This window comes from Homarus americanus, unplaced genomic scaffold, assembly GCF_018991925.1.
Source record: "Homarus americanus isolate GMGI-L3 unplaced genomic scaffold, GMGI_Hamer_2.0 scaffold55640, whole genome shotgun sequence".
Taxonomy (NCBI): domain Eukaryota; kingdom Metazoa; phylum Arthropoda; class Malacostraca; order Decapoda; family Nephropidae; genus Homarus; species Homarus americanus.
The window spans coordinates 1,613,906-1,641,077 of record NW_024713650.1 but is presented as its reverse complement, the minus strand read 5'-3'; the positions used below and the strand labels follow the sequence as shown (position 1 = coordinate 1,641,077).

Below are 27,172 nucleotides of genomic sequence, written 5' to 3'. Positions count from 1 at the left end.
TAAATAGTAGAAATTGAAATATTAGAATACTAATTCATAGTAATACCATTTTAACAGGTAAATGGTAAATTACACGTAATGTTACCATGACAACCACCAGGTGACTCTGCCAGTCCTTCGCTCGTGCCTACTCTGATATTGACCCTGACTTTGTCTTAGATATTAGAAAAATATAATAATATGAAGGTATTTTATTATACATAAGAAATTTTGTTTAATATTTTTTTTTAAATAAAGTCTAATTTAGGTTAATTATGATTAATATAGTAATAAATTAATTAAATGGAACTGAAGCCACGGCCACAGACGCAAATGGAAAATTTTGACACGAAAACATCGACCTGAACACAAGACAATTTATGTTAAAACATTACCACGAGCCTCAGTTCTTGTCAACCAGCTTCAATTTTACAAAACAGCAATAAAAATCTAACTCATCTCTGATGATTAAATATTTGTATAATTTTTAATAGAGCGTAATTGATTTTTATATCATTTAAAATAATACAAACTACATTTAATAGTATTCGTGGTAATTGGTGCAACATTAGACATCTTGTGAGCTGAGCAGAAGCAGCAGTGAGACAGATACAATGATATTGATAACGATACCACGTAAGCCCTACCTAATTTACGCCCTGTTCAACACTATAATTGTATCTAACATTATAAAATACGTATATATAAATTACATGAGCCCATCGAGCAAAAAGAGAATGTGAGTGAAGGAAAATGGGAGTGTCTGACTGAGTCTCGTCTGGTACAGAATTCCAGTTTTATAACAAGCAATTTATTGTTAATGGTCGTGCTGTAATGAAGTACTAGTGAATGTAAACATGTTTCAGTAGCTAATAACCTGATGTCCTTGTTGGTTGTTTTTGGGTAAATTGCCCTAATTACACTATTGTATACCTGCACTGTCTAGGTATACTGGAAACTGTATAGTACAGTACTTTACCGTCTATGTATATTGTAAACCTGCATTATTTATTATTATTATTGTTATTATTATTATTATTATTATTATTATTATTATTATTAATGTTTTTTTTTATAACCAGCATTGTATGGACGCCGGGAAGACCTTCACCTCAGGCCACACGATGGTCATAAATTACAGAACTAACCAAAATTAATGTAATTATCAATCGATCATTAATATTCACCTTACCATGACCTGATTTAAGACTGTGTGGTATTATTATGGGCAATTTTCACGGTAACGATGCCTTGTAAACCCACGGAAATTATATTCACAACTTGATGATGTCAGGATGGGTACTTGTTAACATGAGGTGTGGGCCTCAGTTGTGCGCTTTAACCTCCAGCTTGAGGACATTTCACCATAGATGATAAATGTATTTCTATTTTAACCTCATGTGAAGACACTGTAAATGTTTTCTTACCTCACGAGAAGGAAAAATCATCGATGACGAAAATATTTTGTGTAATATGATTTTTACAATTTTTTTTTCGTTACGACACTCATTTACGGCTTACAAACGGTGATGCCACGGTGTTTTTTGTTTACATCCAGTACTATTCGATCGTTTTTCGTTTACAGACTTTTTAATTAATTTTTTTGTAATAACATCACACACTTCAACATATCATCGCTCATTTGTTTTCTTGGCCATTTTTATCAAGACTTAATTTCTAATGTGATTTTTTTTTCCAGTTGTGTGATTGACTGGCCAAGTCTGGTTTTATTATCGTTACAAGATGAAGTGCCATCAGATACTTACCGGGGCTTGCAATGCCGGCGACCGCTGCTTTGCTGTCGGTAGTGTGGAGGGCGTGCCGTTTACAGTAAGTATAGGCGGGGGAATGTGTCTTGTTTACATTAAGTATAGTACAGTAGGTGCTGGGGCCTCGATGTCTGTTTCAGTAAGAGGAAGGTAGAAATTACAGTACTGTATCTTTAATGAAATACTTCCTACATGTGAAACCAAAATTCAGAATATACTGTATTTTAATGAGAGTTGAATGTAATATTTGCTTCACTGTTCTTTAATAATATACAGGTACAGTATTATGTGTTTAGCTTTCCTGTAAGTTGCAAAGACTTATAATGCTTTCATCTCTAGGCCTATGCTGCCGGCTGCAACATAGTCATTCTGGCCAGCACATTTGAACGCGTGCAGGTCATTCCCGGCGTGTGTCATGACAACGTACAGATATCCTGCGTTGACTGTTCCACCGACACGGGCAAGATAGCCGCCGCGTATGGGAAGCTCGTGTGTGTTTTTGAACCCACGCCTCTTGTCAATCAGTTGAACGGCCATGTAAGTTGATACCATATGAGGTGTTTACAATAGCAAGGGCATATCACTTTATTGCTTAATTTCCCATTTTCTGTGTCAGTCTATAGCATCAGTGTCAGTCAACATGGATACACCTCCAGTGTGGTACAATCCCATAAGAAACTAAGGGCAGAAAACATGCAGTACCTTATATGTACCTTATATATTGTGAATGGGTCATGTAAGCTTCTGGTACAACCCTCACTCTTCCTCTCATAGTGGAAACTGAGCTATTGTGGACATCTAGTAAAGTTCGGACAGTTGTGAACCCATATACTGTAGATGTAATGTAATCTTGATATAAGCAGTACAGGTTTAAGTTTTCACTGTATGGACTCTACTGTGTATACTTTAATTTACTTTATTTCATTTATTTTTTAACCTTTCTTCTTCACTGTCGAAATTTAGTCTACGTTCTCTTTATTGTTCCTGTTTGTTTTTTATATGATTTTTATTTCCTGATCTCTCATTCCTAACCACCATTCATCTTTACTTTTTTCCTCTTCTGTCCTCTGCTGAGTCCTCATTGTCTTATATATTTCCAACAGTAACGGATCTTATCTGTAGTTTAATTTAAAATCTAATAAAGGTAATGAGTAACTGTTATTAAAGTGTGTGGTGTTATGTGGTTATGGTCGATTATATTTGAGTGAGCTGTTACTAGATATTGTTCACAGAGACTTGATTACCGATGGATTCAGACGGGAGTGATCGAGGCGGAGAACTACATAAACACCATGTCGTGGAACGTGGAGGGAACACGTCTGCTAACGGCCGGGGACGTACTTCAGATGTGGGCAGCCCCCATGGGTAGACTCGCACCTGCGGAGGATGGTAAGAGCCCTTGTGCATTATCCCGGACAATCTTTACTTCTTTGCTGTTGCATTTACTCATGCTTGACTTCTGTGTTCTCAAACTTATTTACCGAAACAAAAAGGAGACTACAGACAGTGCAGGTTCATGAGGATCTTTAACCCATGGATTTCTGATTTTTTTTACTTGTCCATGGATTTGTTAGTCTACTTATACCTATTATCACTTCTTTTTTTTCCCTGCAATGAATGGATAAGATTAGTTAAGATGGAGAGTTGGTTAATGGTAAGGGGTGGGCTGTCAGTAGTCATCTTCTGCCTCAGTTCATAAATAATCTTGGGAAATATCCTAGAGTAATGTTCCTCCTGTGAGAGTCTGAGAGTTAAGAGACAAACAATGTACTGTAGCATCCTTAGTTCCCTAGTGCTTGATGATTCTGGTTTATTGTTTTATCTCTCTCTCTCAGGTTCTTGTCCGGTAATGTTTGATCTGGAGTGTGAAGGCACGGACGAGGAGGAGCCTGCGTGGTTGTGCATCTGGCGGTGTGTGACGGCGGCAGCGACTGTCTTCTTGTCTTTCTCACCAGATGGCACGCTCTTTGCCACGTCTGCGGCCAATGATCGTTTGGTCAAAATCTGGTACGACAATAAACACAGTAAGTATTAGTGAATTAATTTAGAAATTAAATTTTGCCAGTGTCCGTAAACATATTATTGTATTCGTAGTGTTATGTGTTTATTTTGATGTCTCTATTAGAATTGTCTTTGAATATTGTCAGAAGTAATGTGACTGGAATGTAAGAGTCAGTGATAGAGAAGAGGATGAGAAAATGCTTGCAGTAGTGTATTTAGAAATGGACCTTGTAAAAGTAGTAATAACTTGCATTAACTTTTTGTATTCCCAGTGTTGGCTCCTGCAAGGCCCCAAGATGGAACAAATTTCACCAACGACATGATCCGATCATCAGTGAGCTACAGCTATATTTATCTGCCTCACCCAAGTGCTGTGAAGGGGTTCACCTGGAGGGCCACCAGCAAGTACATGCCCAAGTGAGTTTAGATGACACTTATAACACAGCTGACAAGTACCCCTGACTCACCTCGGTACTAAGTGTAGCAGGTGGTAGAGTTCTGTACTTGTCAAAAATAACATTGTTGCACATCACCTCATCACTAAAACTTGTTCACCACTTCACTTCTCACTTTGACCAAGACTTGTGGTGAGAAAATAATGTGTGATGCCAACTGATGTGAACTGAATATTTCACTATACACTACAGTACAGTGAGTGAAGAGAAGGAGAGTAAAACACTGGTGCTGCCTATGGTTGTGTTAGCCAGGACAACAATATTCTAACTCCCACAGTGAAAGATGAAGAACATACTCTGTAACATAAGGTGAATGGTGTATGGAGTCACCAGGTGGTTATGATAATATTAGCTGTAGTTAAAAGATGTTTTATATAACCAAGTGTCTTCTTTCTATCAACAGGGGAAGTGTAAGTAACATGTTGGTGACGTCTTGCCGTGACAACATCAGTCGTGTGTGGGTGGAGACGGTGTTGCCAGATGATGATCTTGTGTCCCTCCTGCACCTTGATCCAGCAGCTGCCCAAAATCCTCGTTTCCGGACACACCGACACAAGCACCGTTTTATGCAGAGATTGAAGCACATGAAGTATGCATTATTATGTTTAATCTCCGTTCTAAATTGATATAATGAGAATTGTGATGTTGTATGGTAGTAAAACATGGGCAGTTAAAGAGAATGACATAATGTAGGCTTCAGCTGAAATGAGAATGGTGAGATGGATGCATAATGTGACACTGAAAGGTAGGAAACTCTGTTGAGGTCCAATAGGGCAGATAGATATTGAGATTACAATATTATTTTCGTACAGGGCGTGCTTCCAGATGAGGCGCCATGTTAAGGCGGGAGGCTCCATCGTCATGGGCAGTCTCGGTGGGATCGGCACAAAGCCTCTGCCTACTCTGTCATCATCCTACTCAGTCCATGATTTCCATATGTATGGTATTCATGCTATGGGTATTACTCCAGGTTAGTGGTTTACTTCAGCCTTCAATTTTGACTGTTTTGATGTCCTTTTTTCTGGTTTATATTATATTTATTACGTTGTCATGTTGTCCCCTGGCGATAGGCTCTACCAGAGAAAGGAATTTGGGGATCCATGTATACTGATGTCTCTTCTCTCTCTCTCTCCCTCACAGGCTTCCAGTTTCACCTCGCAGCTTCCATAAACGCAGAAACAGACATCCCTCTGGTCCCGAGCATCAGTGGAGTAACAACCACAGGGGAGACAGAGCAGAGTTTTGTCATCCACTGGCTCAACAACAAGGAGATGCACTTTACATCAGAGGCAGAAAACATACTTCTGGAGGTAGAGTCTTAGTCTTGATATTGGTTTGTGTGTCTTTGTCTCTGTCTACTACATCTTTATCTTGGTTTATGTGTCTGTCTCTACTATCTTTACTTTCCCACCTCCTTTATGCCTCCCTTGAACCCATAGATCATTTCTTACTGTAATGCAGTATACCAAGTACTGATCTATAGAAGCTTATGACGATCTTTAAACTGTCATGTCTTTTACAGATAAGCCGTCGTGCCATGGAAAAAGAAACAGCATCTTTAGACCATGATCGACACTCTGAAGTGAGCGACCTTGAGGATCCTCGGCTCAGAGCGACTGCCGGAATACGTCTGGGCTCGCGACCCCCTTCTCACATGACCAGTCGAACTAGAAGTATTGATGATGACGACCCCGTTAGTCAACACTCTGCTTCAGTTCGCTCTCAGCAGCCACTGAGTGCTGCTACGTCGTCCACTTCCATTGCAACCGACATAACAACGGCGACCACCTCAGCCCTCGGAGACGCCCTCGACCGCCGGATTGAAGTATTGCTCCGTGACTGGCACCAGACGTCTGATGTCCTCTTCTCTATCCACCCTGTTGATGGGTCACTTCTTGTTTGGATTGTGGACTTCCTTGATGACTATCCAGGATCTTTTCGTCAAGCACAGGTGTCATTCAGTGCCAGAATACCTAATGCTCTACCTCTGGGAGATGCCATGACCATGTCACCTAACCTTGCCATTTATAATGGCACAACCCCATCATTCCTCAAACAGTTGCTTAAACTGGAATTAGCGCACGAAGAGGAGCTGTAAGTGACCATTAACTTAGTGTATCAACATTTATTAGAATAACTTGCAAATTTTAAATTTAGTTCATAGGGCAATGTTGTTAATTATTTCTCTGGTAAGGGGGAGAAATTGAAAAGGTTTAATGTTGACGGTGACCCGTGAGTCACACACCATAGGAGAATTAATGTGTTTTTTTCAGGTCAGGGAGTCATAACAGAGCAACAGTGATTGGGGCAATGAGGACCAATTTTTTTTTTTTGTGATTCTCTGACCTGAAGAAAGTACATTATTTGTTCTATGGTGTGTGACCTGTGACTCACTCTCAACATTGTCTGTTAGATTAGATAAAGTAGATCAACACTTTACTTGTATTTACTTGTGGGTAAAAAGTATTACATTCTCCCACCTGACACAGTTGAATTTCTCTTAAAATAAAGTGGTTTCTATTTTAAGAATCAAGTAATGTGCCTGACTGACCTCTTATAATAGATTAACCTTACCCTTCAAGATGACATTATTAACAATTGCAGACAAATCATTGCCATCAGGTTAGAGCTCATGGCAACAAAAACCAGATGTGTTTGCAGAGGGGATTTACAAAGATTCATGGGTAACCTAAATAGGTCTAATTGGACCTTTTTGTGGAAATGAGGACACTGGCAGAACACACTTGATCAGGGAGCTAGGAAGAACAAAGAACAGAAACTGAAGGGATAGTCTCTGGTTCTTTTGGTTTCAGGCAACTCAGGCATAGTGAGAAGGGACTTATAAGAGTGAGGAGTAAAAATATATACCTGCAAACATGACACGTCTCTGTTGATTAATGTTCATCTCATTTACAGCCGTGGAGGAAAGAACAAGAGCAAGAGTAACCTCACACTGTCCAGTAATGACGATCGTGATATACTGGGTGGAGGAGGCAGCCCCTCCCCCATCATCTCCATGACCACCAAGCATAGTAATGGCTCTCTCAACCTGTGGCACCTTACTGTAGCTGAGGGATCCAGGTTTACTCAGGTCAGTGATTCACCTTTTATATACCACTTGACTGTACTGTTTGTAATTGAATGGTGGAGTTCATACTAATGTTAAAATGAGAATGATAAATACCATACTAACATTCTATTAATACTGATGTTCAAAATTATAATGAATAAAAGATGACAATTGCATGAGAAAGGATTTAATCACAGGAATCTTGACACAGCGAGGAGAGTTATGTCAGGGTAAATTAAGCTGGGGGGGATAATCTTCAAGTGATCCAACAGTTGTAACTCTCACTTCAGGTTCTCAATATATCCCACTTCACAAGAGTATGTGGCCATCGCTTCCAACTTAACGACATCAAGTGCCACCCAGTACTGCCACTTCTCCTCTCCACGTCTCACCACAACAAGCGAGAAGTCTCCCCTGGCAACCCTCCTAGTACTGACGAGACACCTTTAATCTGTATCCAGGTATTTATAATAACAGTGGATTGAACTACCTGTAGATTAGAATTAGTCTATGATTTTATGTACTCAGGTAGACATGTAAGTATGATTCATTTCTATTCATTGATTCCTGTTTGATTATTCATTTTTTATTATGATGTATTCCCCACAGGACACAACTTACAAAGACTGGTGCAGTGAGTTGATTCTGTGGCGTGTAGATGCCGTGGGACCTCTCAGTAAGTCCGGGGGCGTCACTGAACTGGCACGTATCAATTCTCCGCAAGTGTCGGCCTTTTCCAATGCTGCTTGGATCCCCACGCTCTTACCAAGGTATGGTAATTATATCATAGTGTTGAGAGGTTGGTAAGAAAGTTTTTTTATTCATGTAATGTAGGAATTGATTTACACTTGAATATAGGTCCCACTGTCAGGGTACAAACATGGATGAAAGTCCTGCCATTCTTCCATCCCATCCATGAACCCTGAGAGACTTATGAATCTGTGAATCTGAGACATCACATCCATAGATAAAGCACTGTGTAATGTCTAGGATTCAAAGGTTCATGAGTCTCAGGGTTCATGATTGGGACGGAAGATTGGCAGACTGTACCTCTCCAAGTCCAACACAAAACAAAACATTTACTATTTCTGCTGTGAATACCAATCATGCAATAGAGCCACAGTTGTTTTTATAGGGAAGTGACTTTTAAACCCTTGTGTATGGAGTTCCTTCTTGAGCTGAATAAAATGATCTGGCATTAAAGTGAAGGGTTTAATGTGCATATATATGTGTGTGGACATTACAGTACCACCCTGGGAAGCGTATCCAACTCTCCATCGGCCTGTTTTGTCGCCTCTGACGGGGAGTGTCTGAGGGTCTACCAAGCTGTTATAGATGGCCGGGCGCTGTTGGCAGAAATCTCCACAGCCGAGAGGAAGAAACGCATGATGGAGTCCACCTTAAGCCTCTCCACCGACAGCTCCCTACAAGAACAAGCTGGACAGGTGGTTAGTTCCCTCTCTTGGTCTTATGTCCACTTTTGTCATGCGATCATTATTTTTCTCTCTCTCTCTCTCTCTTTTGTTTCAAGTTATAAAGGTGACCCAAATTACATCACTTACAGCTAGATTGTGGCAGCCATACATACATACATACATCTGCATATTTTTTTAATAGAATATATCAGTTGTATTGAAGAAAATTATACATCTCTTCTCTTTCCTCTTCCTTCAGAATCTAGCTGATATTTTTGACATAGTATCGGAACAGTCCACCGCCCGTCCTGGCTGTGTCATTGAGTTAGACGCCATCCGGGAGGCGTCAAATGACTGGCAAAACACACAGTTCCTTCACGTCTTTCAAGAAGGACTTATCCGGGGAGAACGTGGCTCAAATTCTGGTAAATAAATGTTATATTCTCTGTAAAACAAGTAAATAACCCTAGTAAGTGTTGTATTATCTTGGTAAAACAACTAAAGTAATCATAAGTGTTGTGCTGTACTCTCAGCTTGGCAATGTTTTCTTTAATCTGTAATGTAAGATTCTTGTTCATGTCATCATCTTCTTCCTTCACATTATTGTGGTGTAAAAAACATTGCCCTTTATTTCCCTAGCTCCTTCAGACTCTGGGGATTTTTTTTACTATACTGTATATAGATACAGTATTTTCTTTTTTTACAGGAATTAGTCCACCCGGGCACAGGTCACTGTCCCACATCAGGACCTGGGGGTGAAAATATAATAATAATAATAATAATATTAATAATAATAATAATATTAATAATAATAATAATAATAATAATAATAATAACTATTATTATTATTATTATTATAATAATTAATAAAATTAATAACAAAATAAAAATAATAATAATAATAATAACCGTGAATAAATATAAAACGAACAAAGAAATCAAGAGTGAGAAACAATATATGTATGTTGTGTTGTCAAAGTAAGTGAAACAATTGAGACCCTGCAATTGTGTGTAAATGAGGCAGAAAGTCAGATCAGCAACCTGGGGCTTGGTCACAATTTTTGTGATGCCATATGGCAGCAGGGTCTACCATTAGACTGCCTAAGATCTATTAAGATATGTTAGGTGTACCAGTGGAGTGCGACAAATGAGTTACTGGGCACAACTCGATGGTTATAGGATGCAAAAATTGGGATCTCATTTGTCTATGTCTTGAGTCCCCTGAGAGTCAAGATACGTGTACCGGTTACCATTATGGAAGCAATATATTAAGATAGCTTATTTATTTAGGTCAAGAGACAACAACCAGCATGTTTAACCACACTCATGCTCCAATGGTGGATCTTCACTCCACTGCCAAGTTTGAGGAGCCGTTCTACATCACCCTCTTAGAGAAAACGGCTGTTGGTTCGGTACGTAAAAACGGGACGATGTATTTATCACTCCGGTCTTATGGTTTATTGAAAATTCATCATAATCACCATCATATAATGTAAATATTTCAAGATTTATTCATTACGTGTAATGATAAATTCATAGTCGAACACCGTGTCTTGTGTGTAGGTGATGCACGTGTGGCGGCTGGTTATTGCCTCAGAAAATCACAGTCACGAGGCCTGCGAGGACGAGGAAGGCCGTGGGTCTGGTCGCAGCACCCCGGTGGTTGATAACTTGGCTGGGAACATTGACGCTTCTCCAATTGTTATCACCACCACCAAGGTTAGTTGATGTAAACATATTCTTGCCTTATGAGAAACTGTCAGTGTAAACTTACTACCCATCACTGAAGTATATTTATGGTGTGTTTATTTTGTGTACAGTATAGAAATTAACAAGAGGTGGACCACATTGTCATAATACTGTACTGAATATTATACATTTTTGGCTCAGAATTTGTGGGGTAACAATGTATGACACTTACATGTATCCTCTTTAAATTACCTGCTTTGACGGATTGATTGATTTATATATCTTTATATAGTAAAATCATCTTACAACTTTTGCAATTGATTTGGTATATTTAAAGGCAATGCAGGTATAGAGTTCATCATGCAGTGCACATATCCATGCAGGTATACAATTTTCAATGTACTGTATCTAGACAGGATAGGTATGCAAACAACGGTAAACAGTAAGGCTATATGATCCAATGATAGCCAATAAAGTCATCTGATTCTTATATCTAGTTGGATCCCTTTGAGATAGTCGTTGTTCATGTTGTGTTTGTGTTGTTCCAGATTTGCGCACATTCTTTACCCCTGCCAGCTGGAGTAGAGGTAATCCACGCGTCGCCAGCTGCAGGCCACCTCAGCTCTGCGTCCATATACCCCGCTTGCTATGCTCCGTACGTCCTGGTGACCGCCTGTTCCGATAACACCGTGCGCTTTTGGAGGTGCCGCATGTCCGGAGAGGGGGAGAACATCCAGATCCAGTGGCAAGAATGGCACATGGTCAGCAAAGATGGAAAGAGTGCCATTAAGGTGCCAGGTAGGACATACAAAGCTCATTAATAGTCAAAACACAGCACTGAAATATCTAACATAATTATCCTGCTTAATGAGGGTACAAACACTCCAGAAAGTATCTTTATGGAGGGTCCGATGAATTCCAAAATGAACACTGCGACGCCTCTTGTCTCAGTAGGGTTGTCAAAATCCTTCATCCGGTGTGTCATATTGTCTCACACTAAATCATACAGATAATTATTGGAGTGAGTGTACATATATGGGAAGAAAAATAAGCTTATCAAGGAGGAATATAGAAGACAGTATGAATGAAATTAACGGTGAAGGATGTGGAAGAAGTTTGGGTGGGAGAATAATAAACACATAATTCATTAAAGTCTTTTATTTGTTCTCAGGTCAACCTCTTCATGTGAGTGCAGCTTATAGTGGCAGGATTGCATGTGCCTACCATTCTCGTGGGCAACAGGCATCAGTGTCTACGGGACCTGATGGCAGTATCCTCTTCTCTTGCTCACTCGCCATCTATGAGTGTGAATCTACAGGAGGTATGGAGCGTGTTGTGTTTACAATGCCGTAGTGTAATGTTTTTTCTTTAGATCTTTATAAGGAGTGTCTGTGTTGGTGTTATAGCTTGTGTATTGGTAGTATAGTGTGTGTATCATTAAAAGGAGGATAATATTATTGTGAATTTTTATTTCTCAGGGTCACAGTGGGTGTTAGAAGACAAATTTGATTTACAAGATATTGTCATGAATCCTGGAGATTCCAGCATGGCTGACCTAGATCTGGCCTACCTCTCAAAGGTTGCTCAGGGGAAGTCTTCCACCAGACTCACATCAGCATTTAGTTCTGAAGACCTGTCCCAGGCGTGTCCTGCATCACCTGCGTTTTCAGTTGATGCCTTACATTCTGTATCCAGTAAGTCGTGGTGTTGTTGGTACAGTATCTCTCACTCCACCATTGTTAGATGCTGCACAAAACTTGTTCATCAAGAATTACTTCCTTGTGAAGAGCTTCATCATTAGTAAGTTTTCTGTATGTATTTCATCATCTATGTTTTTAGTTACTTTTTTATTCATTTTCTATATCTTATTATTTAAAGTTTTTGCTGATGTTCTATCTCCTGCTCTGTACTTGGGAATGAAATAAGGTTGATAGTTGTAATAATTCTCCACCAGGTCAGTTGTTAGTTCCCAGTCCCAGCACATTGCACTCACTTCGTAATCAACGCTTTGACAAGCGAGGCGTAAGTGTGAAACAAAAACACCCAGTACAGATAGACTGGGTGTCGCAAGAAGACGGTTCACACCTTCTAACAGTTGCTATTGGCAGTAAGGTAAGTTCATATTAGTTTCAGTCTTTTGGATGACAGTAGTTAGAGTCTAGTGGGCTACCACTGTACCTCCTACACTGAGAGAGAGAATATCCATATTTGTATGTCAGTAATGTGACAGAAATTCTTCACTTTAATAACCACAGCTCTTGGTACTGATGAATGTTATTTACAAAAGGCCAACTTTAACCCCAGATCTTGGCGTACACAAGTGTAGCAGACGAGATAGCCGTGATGAGTAGTGAAGGGAACAAAAAAGATAAGGAATCTCGGCCTCGTCCCGTCCTACAGAAATCCCTCTCACTGCACGCTCTCTCTGACACTAATTTACCGAGGTAAGTGTTTAACTTGTGGTGTTCCCACACCTGCCTGGCTTGAGCCACCACTTGAAAAAAATTGTGGATCAGACCTCCCTCCATTAATAAACAAGGTGGATTGTGTAGCTCAGATCTGTTGTTCCTCATTTGTTGTGTAGGGTTGATCTGGGACTGAGGAGACCTGGAAGTGTTGCCCTGTTTATGACCATTACAGTAGATCATGCAGTGTACTATATGCTTGTTAGCATTGCAGGTGAAGACTCTTAGCTATATTCTAACTGGCAACTGACTCCAAAGATCCTCTTTTTAGTGGCTACAGTTGACCCAGGAGGGGCAGTATTTTATCTTTTCTGGAGTAATAATTCTGTCTCACAAGTAAGGAGTCCTGGCAGACCTGACTTGTTAAATCTGAATAGGTATTGACATAGGACATTTTTTTGTTCAATATTTCTCATTCTTTGCATCTGTCTGGTGTGATGTGTTGCTTCCAGAGTCTTTGTTTCTCACCCATATGATAATGTCGGCTTAGAAACTCCATCTTTGCCTTCATACATTTCTGAATTTTCCTGTTACTTTCTCCTCTTCTTGTGCTGCCATGGTTCATTACTGCTGTATGTGTTTGGTGAATCAGGATTCATATATGCTCATTGTATTGTCTTACCAGGTGGATGAGACTTGAGAAACTGTCCCTGAACACAGCAGATGGACTGGCGCCACTGCCCATGCAACTATCCTGGGTGCGTGATGGCATCTTGGTCGTTGGAATGGATAATGAAATGCACGTTTATTCTCAGTGGCACGTTCCAGGTAACTGATCATGTTTGTTTCTTCTAGTTGGCAAGGATCTTACAAGACCTCCAAGGGTGGTCACATATATATATATATATATATATATATATATATATATATATATATATATATATATATATATATATATATATATATATATATATATATATATATATATATATATATATATATACAGTACAGTACAAGGGTGAAGAAGTACTTCAACCTAAATTATAATCATGAGAATGGAGATTTTGTACTCTTTTTGTCTGACATTCTGTACTCTTTCTCCTCCACCCATACCTGTAATATGTAATTTCAGTACAGAACATTGATGGAAAATCTCATTATTTGTGTGGTTTGTGTCAACCAATAGATTGACTTCCTCATATCCAGGTGTATTTAGTTGTTTATTATTACACACAGCGACAGAACAGAAGCAACAAGCTCTACAGCAACAAGAACCCTCGAGCACTAAGGATGAAGGTCGTGATCTGACAGAGGCAGATCTTAAAACATACTTACAGGAGTCATCACACAACCACAAGTCTGCCACTGCCATGTCGTGGTCGCCTCCTTCTCGATCCTCACTACCGTCGATAATAAGATGAAAAAGGGTAAGTACGTAGATAATAAAGGTTGTTGTATGTACCGTGATGGTGAAAGAGGTTGATGGGATATTATACCGAGCTCTGTACTGTAACAAGACCATTAAAGTGTTGGCTGAACTGTGTAAGTTAGTTAGGAATTAAATAATGAATGAGTTGTCTGCCAGATATATACAAGGAAATAGCGATGGATTGACTATGTGAGCCAGTTAACACACAGGTTGGATGAACATCATTAGCTAGTTAAGTCATAAGTGATGGATGAGTTGTGTTTGTAATAAGTGGTGGATGAGGTGTGTCAGTCAGGGAAAACATTAGGGTTGGATGATATGCATCACCCAGGTAAAACTAACTCGTAATGTGTCTCAGGAAAATCCTGTCCTTAGCCTCCACAATTAGTCCTGTCAATGTGGCATGAGGAAGAATTATTAATGCTCATGTGGTGTTTTTGTTGTCAGAGAATATAGTGAAGGCAAGAGGAGGTGTTTGTATAGTAAGAAAAGGTTGGAATGATAACTGTGTGTGGTTGAAGGAAGAGGTTATGAGACTGGGCCAAAACAGAACATTGCCACTGTGTATCATGTACTTATCAATGTCTTTCCTCACTTATATTAATTGCTGTACTTTATCATTGTCAGGTCTTGGAGAGGTGATGATCACTCCACCGGATGACGTGGAGGGCACTACAATATCAGGAATCTTTGAGGCCAGTCACATCGCCTCTCCAGTCTTGCCGCAGTATCACCCACGTCAGCTGATGGAACTTCTCAATCAGTGCAAAATTCGTCGGGTCAAGGCCATTCTTGCGCACTTAGTGAGGTGATATGATGGGGACTGTAATCTTGTTATACTGGTGTGAAGAATTAATGTATTGTGATCTGCTCAGTCATTTAATTCACACTTTAATAGGAGTAATTAACTTTTGATTTACAAAGATATGTGATAGTTTGTAATAAGCATCTCCTAAGTTTTTATCTTTGTCAACAGGTGCCTCTCACAGCTTGGCCAAAGGAACACAGAGTCTGCCTACCGTGTATCTCTCTGATGTTGATGACGCACGAAACGAGCTGAGTTAATGCTTCGCACCCTGTCTGTGTCTGGCAACCAGGGAGGCTCGGTAAGTGTGTCTTTCTTAACAGTGTTCTTTATGTTCACTGTAAATCTGTCTGTCTCAGTATTTGTTACATAAATGTATTACCATTGAAACAAGATAAGAGAGATTCACATTTCAAAACTGAATTTTATAGATACAACATTTCCTTTAATCCAAATCATTTTCTAAAGTATTTAATATTTTTCATTTTAAAATTTTTTCTCACAGTCAAGTCGAGAAGGACGAGGATCCCAAAGTCTGCTGCCTGAGGAACTAACACTGGACTATATTGAGGTGACAGCCATTCCCCCACTTCCACTATGGCTGCTACTGGAAGCTGACAAGGACACACAGAACCAGCAAGCAAAGAACGCAGACATTGAAGAAGACGTAAGTTTATAGGATTTGCTCTCTTGCATAGTAGCTTAATAGTGAGGTGTAGGTAGAGACAAATGTGTTCAAGGGAAAAGGTAGAAAATGAAAGCATGAAGTTGATGTGTATGGAATGCAAGGTGAGATGATACAGGATGAGGGAAACAACAAAGTTTTAAAGGTAGGAGAGAACTCTGTATTACTTGACTGTGGAAACCTAATCTTTATCACTGCCACCTCATGATTTTATTAGGATTTCTTATTAGCTGGAGTACTGGCAGAATACTAGACCCTTAAATGAGAGAAAAGGGGGGAGAGAGAGAATGAGGGAGGGAGAAAGAGATGATTATTGTTTGAGTGTCATGAAATAATGGTATATGTGGATCTGGGGGATTACAGTACATCCCCATTTTTTACATTCACACAGTCCTTTATTTTATGGCATTTCTGATCATGTAAATTTTGAGGTTAAGAGTTGCTGAAAATAGTTAAATCACTTTACAGACATACGCTGAGTTGTTTGGAGCGCCGACCATGAACGTTGACGAAGACCTAACCCTGGAAGATGATGATGCTGACATGGGGGGTCGCTGCAAGTCAATATCACACGAAGTCAAGAGCATCGCATTCTTCGGGCCACGCCAGGTGAGTTTTTGTCCGAGAATGTGAATATCAGACTATGGGATCCCGATGGTCACCAGGTTGATCGTGTGTTAGGATAGTCTGTGTTTTGTGTAGGGGGTCTATGGGTCCGTCGGTAGTACTAGGGACTACTAAACCCTCACATGGTGCCCCTATGTGTGTACTACAGTCATGGACCACAGTAACATGTGTATATGAGTTGTTGAATAAATGTTCACATTTCAGGCCCAGATATTGGCTGCCCTGCTGACCCACACCCACCTACCAGGGCTCTCTAGTCTTGACCAGATGCACCTCTTGGCCTTGGGTGACACCGTGGCTTCATGCAATGTTGACTTTGCTGATCGTTTTGATATCAACAAGGCCAAGGAAGCCTTAGCAAAAGAGACCTTCTCCAGAACGACCACAGATGAGCCGTCAATGGGTAGGTTCAAGACACCCGAGTTGATCATTGTGTTGACTAATAGATTGTTAGGCTGGGTGTAGGTAATATTCACTTACACTTGACATTTTTGTCTATGTGCTATTTTACCTTTAGTTAAACTCTTTAATAACTAATTTATGAACACAAGTACATAAAATGTAAATTTATTGAAGCATGATTGTTTCATTTTGTACAGAGACACTAGATGACTGTGGTTTACGCTTCCTTCTGGCAATGCGTCATCACACGTATCTGTTGAGGTGTATACCCATTGCCCAGCGTGCAACTTTGCAGAAAGGAGGAATTGGCAGTCACAATCTTGTTTGGGCCTTCCACTCAGAGAGTCAGGAGGAACTTCTTGACTTTATCCCATCTATGAGACAAGTAAGATGTTTCATATATATCCCACCAGTGGGACACAGTACTGTACCAACCATTTCACCAAGGAGTCCCTTTCTGTATTTTGGGATTTTCAGGAGGAATCACTCCCTGAAACCAGTTTCAGAGATTGTAGTCTTGTTTACAATGGACCTTAAATGTGTTTTTCAGTGGTGGGAGCCAATACTTTATCATCAATTAATGTCATTAATTTATAACTGGAGAATTGATCCTGAAATATGTGTCCTTCTCTCCTCCCTCTGTGGTGCTGAGATGTACTGCTTCTGGAGGTTCTTCCTCAGTGACCTTGTTTATAGCTGATGGCAGGAAGTAAATGAACAGATTCAGAGAATTTGTGTTCATGCTCGACAGGGAACTCTCAAGTTTCCTTACTTTTAGAGAATCATTTTATCTTAAGTGGATAACCTTCAGAAACATGATATACAGGGTAAAGAGAATCATTTGAAAATCTATTTAATTTATAACCCTATCACAAGTTAAGGCCCTCATGTGAATGTGTTGCCTGTGCAGAGCTGCTCAGTTCCAGCACATTTCTAAAACTGGGTTTCAGAATCAGTTCTCCATTACAACCATTACAAGTATTTCTTTGACACTGTAAACTTGGATATATTTTATAGTAATTTCCTGTTAAATCAATCTTAAACCTTTTCTTGGTTAATAATTGTTGCAAGGTTACTTCTCTTCATTTCTAATATTTTCTCAGTTATTATTCACTTAATGAAATATTGTTAGCACAGTAAAATATTCATCAGATATGCATCATGTTGATCAGGCCACAAGGGGCTGAACCTTTGACTGATGTAGTTGTTGTGTGTTTGTAGGGTAATCCCCGCTGGTCTGAGCTAAGAGAATTAGGATTTGGATGGTGGGTCCGCAACAACACCCTCTTAACCCGCTGCTTCAATAAGGTAATGTTTAACATACTTATTACAGAACAATAATGATACAACAACAGCCATTTGCATTTACAGGGGAGCAATACGATAACCGTTTAATAAATTTTTAGGTAAATATGTACAGAATTGCAGGTAAAATATGTGTAAATCTTTTTTGTGTCTTCAGATAGCCAAAGCTGCATTCCTTGTTAAGAATGACCCCCTGGACGCTGCTATATACTACCTGGCCATGAAGAAGAAGAACCTCGTGTGGGGTTTGTTCCGCTCAATTAATAACAGACGCATGACGGATTTCTTTGCCAACAACTTCACAGAGGAGCGGTGGCGTAAGTCCGCACTGAAGAACGCATTCGCCCTCTTGGGAAAACAACGGTTCGAACACGCTGCTGCCTTCTTCTTGTTGGCTGGAGCACTGAAAGACGCTCTCGAGGTAGCACACTTAATTTTGATCATTCCTCACCCTGGACATATCATAGATCTCAATACTTAGAGCATATACTTGTGTGAATAATGAAGGGATTGAAGTTAATATTAGATGTTAATATTCCTCTTTTGATGGACTCGTGGATTGAGATATAATTGGATTTGGGCCGTGATGATGGTGTTTTGAGAAGAGTGTGTTGGGTTTTCCAGGTACTTCTGAACAAGCTGCATGATGAGCAGCTGGCCATAGTGGTCATACGACTCTATGAGGGAGAGTACGAGGCTGTCCCCCCGACTCTCAGTAAACTCCTGCATACTGTGAGTTGATCTGTGTGTTTATGGCTGTGTTGGTGTGTACGATAACTCAAGCATATGTGACATTATTAACTCGAGCATGTGTGACCTTTTGTGACCTTATTAATTCAAGCTCATGTGTGACCTCTTGTGACCTTATTAATGTCCAATCTGAGTCCCATTGGTCATGACGGGTGGATGAAGGTGACGTGGGTTTGTTTCCTTATATACGTATATGAATTTAAATCATCATCATTGTCATCATCAGTCGTCATTCTACGGCCATTTTCCACACTTGTGTTATGTACTAAGCGATTTTGTATTCTAAACTCATCCAATGCGTTTTATTTTCAGAGAATACTGGGGCAGGACGAGCAAGGGGAGAATATGGATCTAATGAAAGTCCATCCCGATCCGTTCTTCCGGTCCGTTGCATACTGGATGCTCAAGGACTACAGTAACTCCCTCAACACACTGCTACAGACGGATGCTACACTGGGCATACACCATCCAGATTACGTTGCCACCAAGTCTACGTCCTCAAGCAGCGTCAGTGCAGGTCAGTATGTTGGGTCTCGGGCGGTTAGTATGTTAAGTCTCAGTGCAAGTCAGTTGGAATTATTTAACTTAGATGTGTGTTGGTACAGACCAGTATGGTAAACATGAGACAACTGCCAAATTTAGAACTAATTCCAGTTTGACAGTTGAGCCAATTGAAATTAAGTTGATAAGGTCTAATATACCTGAGCTAAATTATTTATTGTTTAGTGATGTTTTCTCCAGGATTGATATACTGTATGTGTAAAAATGTATAATACAGTACAGTGCTCTTTGAATTAAGGTACTGTGCCTTCAGTCTTGATGAGTTCTTATTTCTTATATAAAGAGATAAGGTTGTAGTGGCTGAATGGATGTAGTACTCACTTCCAGTCCTAAGTATTAAAGGTTCACACCCAGGGTAACACCCAGGTCACCCAACTGTGAATGGGTACCTAACTTTACAGTAAGGGAGGTGAAGGTAGTTGAGTATGGTGGTGACCACACTGCCTCCTTGTGTACCAGAAGTTAACAATTCAGTGTGTTGTATCCACTCTGCTCCACATGGGCCATCAGGTGTATGAAACTCTATAATAAATATAAAATGTCTTGCTTTTGGTTGATATACAGTAACTTAATACTCATTTTGTGCCTTACTTTCAGCTGATCCAAGTGTGTTCAACTTCTACATTTACTTGCGGACTCATCCTCTGCTGATTCGTCAGTGTATTGCAAATACTGCCAAGGGAGGAGGCGGCTCACTCATGGCTTCACGGTTAGTGGCAGTGTAAAGTTTACACCCAAGTTTAGCAAGTTAATATGTGTGAGCACAGAACTGGTGACTCACCTTCTCTGCCACCTCCTTGAGTGAGCTATAAGTCAAAATGGGGTGATCCTGACTTGCTGTACAAGGGTGAAACTCATTCGCTCTTAACTCCCTGGTGACTAATGCTTTGCTGCACAACATTATAGGGTTTATGATGGAGTTGGCAAGGAAAAAATTTAATTTATAAATTATTTTTTGGAGCTAATAGCACAGGTTAGAGTACCTGACGAGTTTTCAACTCACTACACTGAACTGTACCTGGAATCACTCACTCTGTGTTCAACTGTAAACTGGAATGTCAGGATTATTTTCTTTTATATATATTTTATTGGCTTCATTTAGTTAATAATATACTGTATATATATATATATTATATATACTATATATATATATATATATATAGTGACCCTCGGTTAAACAACGTCAGAAGGTCGTTAACTAAAAGTTCGTAACGAAACCATTGTTTCAATGGGTTTTGGTATTGTTCCAGCTCACTGAAAATTTCCTAAATTCAACAAAATGGTAGAAAAGTTCACTTACTTTATGTATGTAGAAGGCTCCTGGATGATGATGATGATGATGATGATGATGATGATGGGATTTAGAATGGGGTGAGGAGCAGGAAGAAGAGAAGGCATTGGGTGGAAGAGAAGTCACCCGGATTACAATAAAATTTTAGCTTCGTGTAATTCAAGATTATTTTTAAATCAACACTGCACTGCATTATATATTGTCAATATGTAAAATATATTTCAAAATGACCAATAATTTGCTTGGAAACACAGAAAAAGCATTTAGGAAGAGGTCTCAAGCAAGATGTTACCCAGTGAAAAAGAGAGACTAACGCCTGTTTGCTGTGTTATGAGGCTGATGCCCGATTAAACTAGTCACTTCTTCAATTATGTTTAATTGTTAAAATCACTAAAAATTAAATATTAAACTTTAAAATTATTAATAGTATAAACTTTGATATTTACTAAAATAGTAAGAATTTGCCCTAGAACCGATAATGTATTGGCGGATACTAAAGCTGGTTGCCCGTCAGTAGCGAAAACATGTTGATCGTTTAAGATATTCGTAACATTTTGTTCGTAACCAATTGAAGATCTATGAAGGCGTTCGTTAAAAATTTCTAACGGTTAACAGATGTATATATATATATATATATATATATATATATATATATATATATATATATATATATATATATATATATATATATATATATATATATATATATATATATATATATATATATATATATATATATATATATATATATATATATATTTTTTTTTACAGTACACTCAGTAGTTTAAAAATTACTTTTACTTTCCATTATCTGTAACTTGAAAAGATGTGTATGACCTGATAACAGTAAATCATAATAGTAATATCTGATATCAGTATATGAATTTATGGCTGGTATTAATTAATTTAAAAGTTGTGAATGTTATCTAAACTTTTTTATTTATTTTGTTTTTGTTAATAATTTAAACTTGTGAGCAGTATTAATATTTAAATACTCTGCAGCCTCGGGAAAGGTCAGGACACGTTGGACAAGAAGAGCGTGTATGAGAGCAGCATGACCCCTCTAGAGCGACGGCTGTACTTCACCACCGCTCACGCTCACCTCCGCTCAGGCTGCCCTACGCTGGCTCTGGAGGTCTTATCCAAGTTACCAGATAATGTCATTGATCTCGAGAACCCAGACACAGGAGGTATTTGTCCATGGCTTCTTAGGTGATATTGTGTTTATATTTAACTGTATTTATCCCATGTTTTATCTATATCACTTCGTATTAGTCTAGCACAGTAGTATAGATGTGATATATTGGGTATGATAGTTTATTAGTCTATGATGTATATTTTAAAAGAACTGCCTGATTAACTCCTCTCTGCCAAAATTGTAGTTGTTCAGGATATCATAAGACATGACATGGTAGTGTCTGTGTTGCTTTGAGAAGATTTTTATCAGCATGAGATATATAATTTCTTTTTGTGTCAATTTTTTTAGATTACTATTAGTTATGACAAGCATTTATGTTTATTTTTGTATTTGATATATATTTGAGAGAATGATAATGGTATTGAATTACATTATTATATACAGGTGATTAGAAATTAATAGCAGGAGTATGGAATGAGCTTTATAAAATTAAACGTTATATTTTATAGATCTCTTGGGGAGTCCATCAAAGGAACAGAGACCCGCCTTTGAATTGATACACAGCGGGACCCTCGAGAGCGACGGCTCCTTTGACCGCACCGGCTCGACTGTAGTTGGTGGGGACAAAGCCGCTGACTTGTTTGCACCGAGCTCCTCTTCAGGTGAGTACTGTTCAGCCTTAACAACAAGCACCATCCAGTCAGTGTCTACCAGAGTCGTTAACGGTGGATGTGAAATGCAGTACATTCGGTATACTGTATATAAAACCTTCCGTTCCATAGGCCAAAATCATCTCGGAATCTTCCTCTTTCTGTAGTATGTTCATCTCCACTTCCTCCTTTAGTTCTGTTCTATAAAAGACAAGGTTCACGGCTATATACAATAAAGTGATGGGAATAAGTAGAGACGACAGAAAGGGAAAAACATGTGTTAGCCTAAATGTACTTGGAAGGAAAGAAAGAGTTGATAGATTGTAAAATGTATGAATGAAGGGAGTGAACAGTGTATGGAATAATGAATGATTAAAGACAGAGTAGCAGAAGGAGAGAAAGAAATGATAAATTGAAGAAAAATACATAAAGAGTTGGAACTGTATGGACAGGTGTACAGTAATGAGAAATAATAAACTAAAGATTATTCTATGGGTGTGAAGTATGACCTCTGGATGGAACAAGAGGGAATGGATTTGAGGCAACCGAAGTGACGTCCTCGAGAATGAAAATAAAGAGACTCGGAAGCAAAAGCTGTATCGGAACAAAACAGATGAGCATCTAGCGGTCTACTCAGGCATCAGGGGGATAAAACTGAGTGAATGAAGAGAGAGACATTATTTCTATTATTGCAATCTAGGTTTTTTTTTGCTGGATTTATAGAAGACATTTCCAGTCACACAAATTAGGAGTCCTGGAAACTTGGGGTGTGTCATCCTGTAGACTTACTGATGGTTACCTGATCCATACTTGGCAAATGGTATACAGGTATAATGCAGTGAGGTTTCAAGATCAACCCTCCATTATTTTATTTAAATATCTTTTTTTTCTCTCTTTTAGGTTTTGGTTCCTCATCTGTAGGATTTGATTGGTCGACTTCATCACCATCTCAAAGACAAAAAGCAGATGGCGGACTTGACTTGGACTTCTCCCTGGGGGCTGTTGATGAGGAGGAGGAGGAAGAGGAGGATAGTAAACCAAGGGATACCAAGTCTCTAGCATCCAGTGATGATGAAGGTAAAGAGTTGCTGTATTTTTAAGGCTTGTTTTACTGTGTCATGTGATGTACTGTACTGTTTGTTAACCCCAACTTCACTTATTTCAACTCAGTAACTTGATAAATGATTTGTGGATCAATGTGAAATTTATTATGCTCCCCCGCCACACCGCACAAGGTTTTTACAAGTCATCATCGACAACACAGCCTCCAGCCGAAGTGACAGTTGATGAGGAAATGGTTGCCAGTATTTGTATAAAATTCTCTACCAAAACTGGTTTTTTTTTCTAACCCAAAGGACCATCAGAGACAAACAAGAAACATCTAGACATAATGGCTCAGCAACTCAAGTTTGTGTCCTGCCTGAAAATGATGATGGAGGAGCTGGCTACCCTGGCTACCGGGTGTGAGGTGGACGGTGGCCAGCTGAGGTACCAACTGTATGTGTGGCTGGAGAGGGAGGTGGAGGCTCTCAAGGAGGTTTGCAACTACTGCAGTACGCTCCATGTTGGTGGTGAGTCTTGCTCCACGTTCATTTTAACATCATTTCTTGTCACCACAGTTTGTTTTGTTAAAATTTTATGAATGAAGAATGTTTTTTGTTGAATTAAAGCATTAACCATTACAATTATTCCATACCAAATCACCCAAAGGTCTTCCCGGGTGACCATCTCTGAGTTTTATGAAATTACGCTCATGTGCACATCCGTGTAATTGATGACTACAGAACTACATGCATTAGCCACAGGCCGCAATGCTAGATATTTTATTCAATCATGAAATATAATTAATTAAAATTTGGTCATTCTATTTTGATGACCTTGAATAAGACTATATTTTGGTGCTGAAAGTATTTATTTTTTTATAGATGATTCAGTCACTTAACTTGGTCCTAAACTCTGGAAAGGGAGATGCCAAAACAAGTTGACAGATATACGAATTAAAACAAGCATTCCACACCCCCTAATTTCGGTCAATCTTAACTTGATAACTAATTGGAATTTTTTATTGAGATATTGCTTACATCATCCCCATAGCGAGCACCTGGAAGAAACTTAGAAAATAATAAGTGAATTGTGATGGAATAACCAGTTAGTATTTACAGAGTTTTAGCAGGTTTATTCACATGAGAAATTTGATTACCGCAGTGAACTTCAAGTTGTGGCAGGAGAGCTGGTGGGGTGAGTACGAGGCAATGGTTTAGCACCCAGTATGGTGGGGGGGACTTGGCTCGGTGTTTATTAATGGCTATGGACGCAGCAGCAGAGTTATTGATGTGATTGTACGGGAATAATTTGCATTGCTTCTTTGGCACCAGGAATTTATTTGTTAATTTGGTCAAAAAAGTCACAATTGCTCAACTTAGCAATGTCATAAAATCGTGCTTTAATTTCTGTATCATGTGACTCGACAGTATTTGGCATGACCCATATGTCTTATACATTCAGCCAACTGCAGGATTAGAACCCAGATTAATCCTCTAAAATAGGAGCTACAGACTCATCGTAGGGTTAAAGGTACTTCCCAGGTATAACAAAGTCCAGATAGGAGTCTCAGAAAGTGCTGTTGTCATTTAAAGCAGTGTGCAGTCATGTGCCTTATCAACAGTGTAGTACTCCAGTCCTTTGTTTAGTTTTGGTCTTGGTCAGACAGTAACAGTCTACCTCCAGGCCCATCCACTTAGCTTCCTGGTGTGGCTGTGTTGTCTTAGATACACCCACTCTGTCTGGGAGTAAATGAGTATTGTAACTTGATGAAGGCTCTAGTGATAATTGGACCAGGCATTTATATCAGTGTTATGAGGTCAGGTGGTTTTTTGCTGCCTTATACCTTCCTCTATGAGTTTGTTTTGGTGGTTTAATTTGAATCTCGTTGATAAATAATGCAAGACCAACTTTGAATCTTACAGTTTCAAGGTGTAAATCTTTTTCGCCATAAGGAACTCTCCACGTCTCATAGGGAGCTTTCTAACTAAAGCAGTGGATTGGTCAACTTAAGTATTTCGTCAACAGAGTTACAAGACTCGCACAGGGATCAGAGGAACACTTGTGTGACTGTTATGAAATTCCTGAAAACTCGAAGAACTGGAGTTAGTTTTTCTTCCATATTGACCCCAGCACTAAAAAGGGGATTTAATAGTTGGTGTTTTATTTCTCAAAAGTTGCCAGAGATTGAGAGTTCAGCACCTGCCTCCATGCTTGTGCACTCTGAGATCCGAACAGGCTAGAAAGTAGGAAGCTGACTCAATTCCTCAGTTCCCAGTCACAAGTTCTGGTGTCGGAAGATCCCCCAACTGACTTCATTGTTTGGGTGCTTATTTGAGCATTCACTACGGGGATGCCACTTTTGATATTTTATTTTGGTAATGCCAGCACTGAAGGGACTCTGTACATAGTGGATTAAAATTTGTTAATATTGTATATACTGTACGTTATAATACTTGACGGGAATTCTGATTATGCCCGTGTTATGGCAGCTGGAACGCACCCTTATAAACTCTCGACAAGAATATGTAATCTGATGTGGGTACTTTCGATTTATGCACACCAATTTAATTAATGGAGTTCTTTTGGAAACATTTTGGAATTTTTCAATGTATAATGTGTATCATTTGTCCCAAACATAGCAGTATTTGCAATATTAACGTGAGACCCAGGGACTGTGTCTTGGATGTGACGTATCAAGCGAACGCCCCGTGAAAATCTCTCTGTTAAGATCCTTCACCCTGAACAGACCTCCTCACAAATTATTGCCCATATCTCTATCTCTCTCCTATTAATTAAGATGCCCAATGAATGATGTTTTTAAAATTACTTGGTGCTTGATAACAATTTGTTCTGTCAAACTTTACCTAATGTAGCTTTTTTGAACATGCATTTGATTATCCATTCAGAAAAAAAATATAAAGCTTATTTACCAAACTCGATTATCCGCGGGGCAAAATGTGAAATTTTCGTGCACCTGACCCTGTGCTCCACATGGTGTTTGCTGTCATAGTGTTTACCCCAGTGTGTCATGCTGCTGTATAGTAAGTCTGTTTTACACCCATAACGGTAATATGGGAGAAATATGCAGTGACCCCAGAAGAGAGTGAAGATTATGACACAAACTGTTCTGTAATTTTTTCATCTATTTCAGTTTGTGTATTTGAAGGAAATATAGTATAGATGTTTACTTAAATAGTGTTTGTTCAGCCTTTCATTGGTTCATTTTCTCTATACAGTACAGTAAATATGAAAGGAATTCCATTCTTGTTCAAGTGAGTACTGAAGGCAGAACATATACACTGTATATATGCTTATACATTTATAAATTGAGGTGTTTCAGAAAAATTAGTAGCAAAATTAGTGTTAACATTAGTGGTACTAAACATTATAGTGTTAGCAGCACTAACTTTGGGGGTTAGTGGGGACAGCACTGACTACCGGTAGTTGTTACTTCAATATGAGTACAGTACTGTACTGTTACAACTCCTTGGAAATACTGTAGTCATTGTATTATGCTACAGTCACAAGAACCTTACTTCTAGACCATTGTGAGTCCTGGTGTGTGTGTTATGGGGTGTAGTGTGCTCTTGTGGTGCTCTCAAGGTAAACAGAAACTTATGAAGTAGACATCTCCCACAGCTCTGTTAGTGAACACTATCAGAGGGCCAAACAAGTGAGGATTTGGCTTAGCAGGCACTAGGG

At 39.1% G+C, this 27,172-nt stretch overlaps 1 protein-coding gene across 1 annotated transcript in view; it reads left to right on the top strand.

Annotated features, from left to right (window-relative positions):
* Window positions 1–549: 549 nt before the first annotated feature.
* The window catches only part of LOC121874330 (dmX-like protein 2), a 50,852-nt gene continuing 24,229 nt past the window's right edge, over window positions 550–27,172 (top strand). The window contains exons 1-40 of the mRNA XM_042378453.1: window positions 550–615; window positions 1,679–1,809; window positions 2,088–2,285; window positions 2,981–3,137; window positions 3,584–3,772; window positions 4,022–4,166; window positions 4,608–4,793; window positions 5,017–5,174; window positions 5,345–5,514; window positions 5,727–6,298; window positions 7,121–7,295; window positions 7,565–7,735; window positions 7,884–8,044; window positions 8,521–8,722; window positions 8,949–9,114; window positions 9,980–10,101; window positions 10,253–10,408; window positions 10,927–11,176; window positions 11,550–11,699; window positions 11,857–12,072; window positions 12,333–12,490; window positions 12,683–12,822; window positions 13,469–13,611; window positions 14,020–14,202; window positions 14,840–15,015; window positions 15,274–15,318; window positions 15,523–15,684; window positions 16,171–16,311; window positions 16,534–16,732; window positions 16,929–17,116; window positions 17,953–18,039; window positions 18,194–18,457; window positions 18,661–18,768; window positions 19,099–19,303; window positions 19,945–20,056; window positions 21,641–21,828; window positions 22,286–22,438; window positions 23,327–23,503; window positions 23,782–23,997; window positions 24,632–24,664. Coding sequence (XP_042234387.1) covers window positions 1,723–1,809; window positions 2,088–2,285; window positions 2,981–3,137; window positions 3,584–3,772; window positions 4,022–4,166; window positions 4,608–4,793; window positions 5,017–5,174; window positions 5,345–5,514; window positions 5,727–6,298; window positions 7,121–7,295; window positions 7,565–7,735; window positions 7,884–8,044; window positions 8,521–8,722; window positions 8,949–9,114; window positions 9,980–10,101; window positions 10,253–10,408; window positions 10,927–11,176; window positions 11,550–11,699; window positions 11,857–12,072; window positions 12,333–12,490; window positions 12,683–12,822; window positions 13,469–13,611; window positions 14,020–14,202; window positions 14,840–15,015; window positions 15,274–15,318; window positions 15,523–15,684; window positions 16,171–16,311; window positions 16,534–16,732; window positions 16,929–17,116; window positions 17,953–18,039; window positions 18,194–18,457; window positions 18,661–18,768; window positions 19,099–19,303; window positions 19,945–20,056; window positions 21,641–21,828; window positions 22,286–22,438; window positions 23,327–23,503; window positions 23,782–23,997; window positions 24,632–24,664 — 6,709 coding nt within the window. The 5' untranslated portion in view covers window positions 550–615; window positions 1,679–1,722. The remainder of the gene's footprint in view (window positions 616–1,678; window positions 1,810–2,087; window positions 2,286–2,980; window positions 3,138–3,583; window positions 3,773–4,021; window positions 4,167–4,607; window positions 4,794–5,016; window positions 5,175–5,344; window positions 5,515–5,726; window positions 6,299–7,120; window positions 7,296–7,564; window positions 7,736–7,883; window positions 8,045–8,520; window positions 8,723–8,948; window positions 9,115–9,979; window positions 10,102–10,252; window positions 10,409–10,926; window positions 11,177–11,549; window positions 11,700–11,856; window positions 12,073–12,332; window positions 12,491–12,682; window positions 12,823–13,468; window positions 13,612–14,019; window positions 14,203–14,839; window positions 15,016–15,273; window positions 15,319–15,522; window positions 15,685–16,170; window positions 16,312–16,533; window positions 16,733–16,928; window positions 17,117–17,952; window positions 18,040–18,193; window positions 18,458–18,660; window positions 18,769–19,098; window positions 19,304–19,944; window positions 20,057–21,640; window positions 21,829–22,285; window positions 22,439–23,326; window positions 23,504–23,781; window positions 23,998–24,631; window positions 24,665–27,172) is intronic.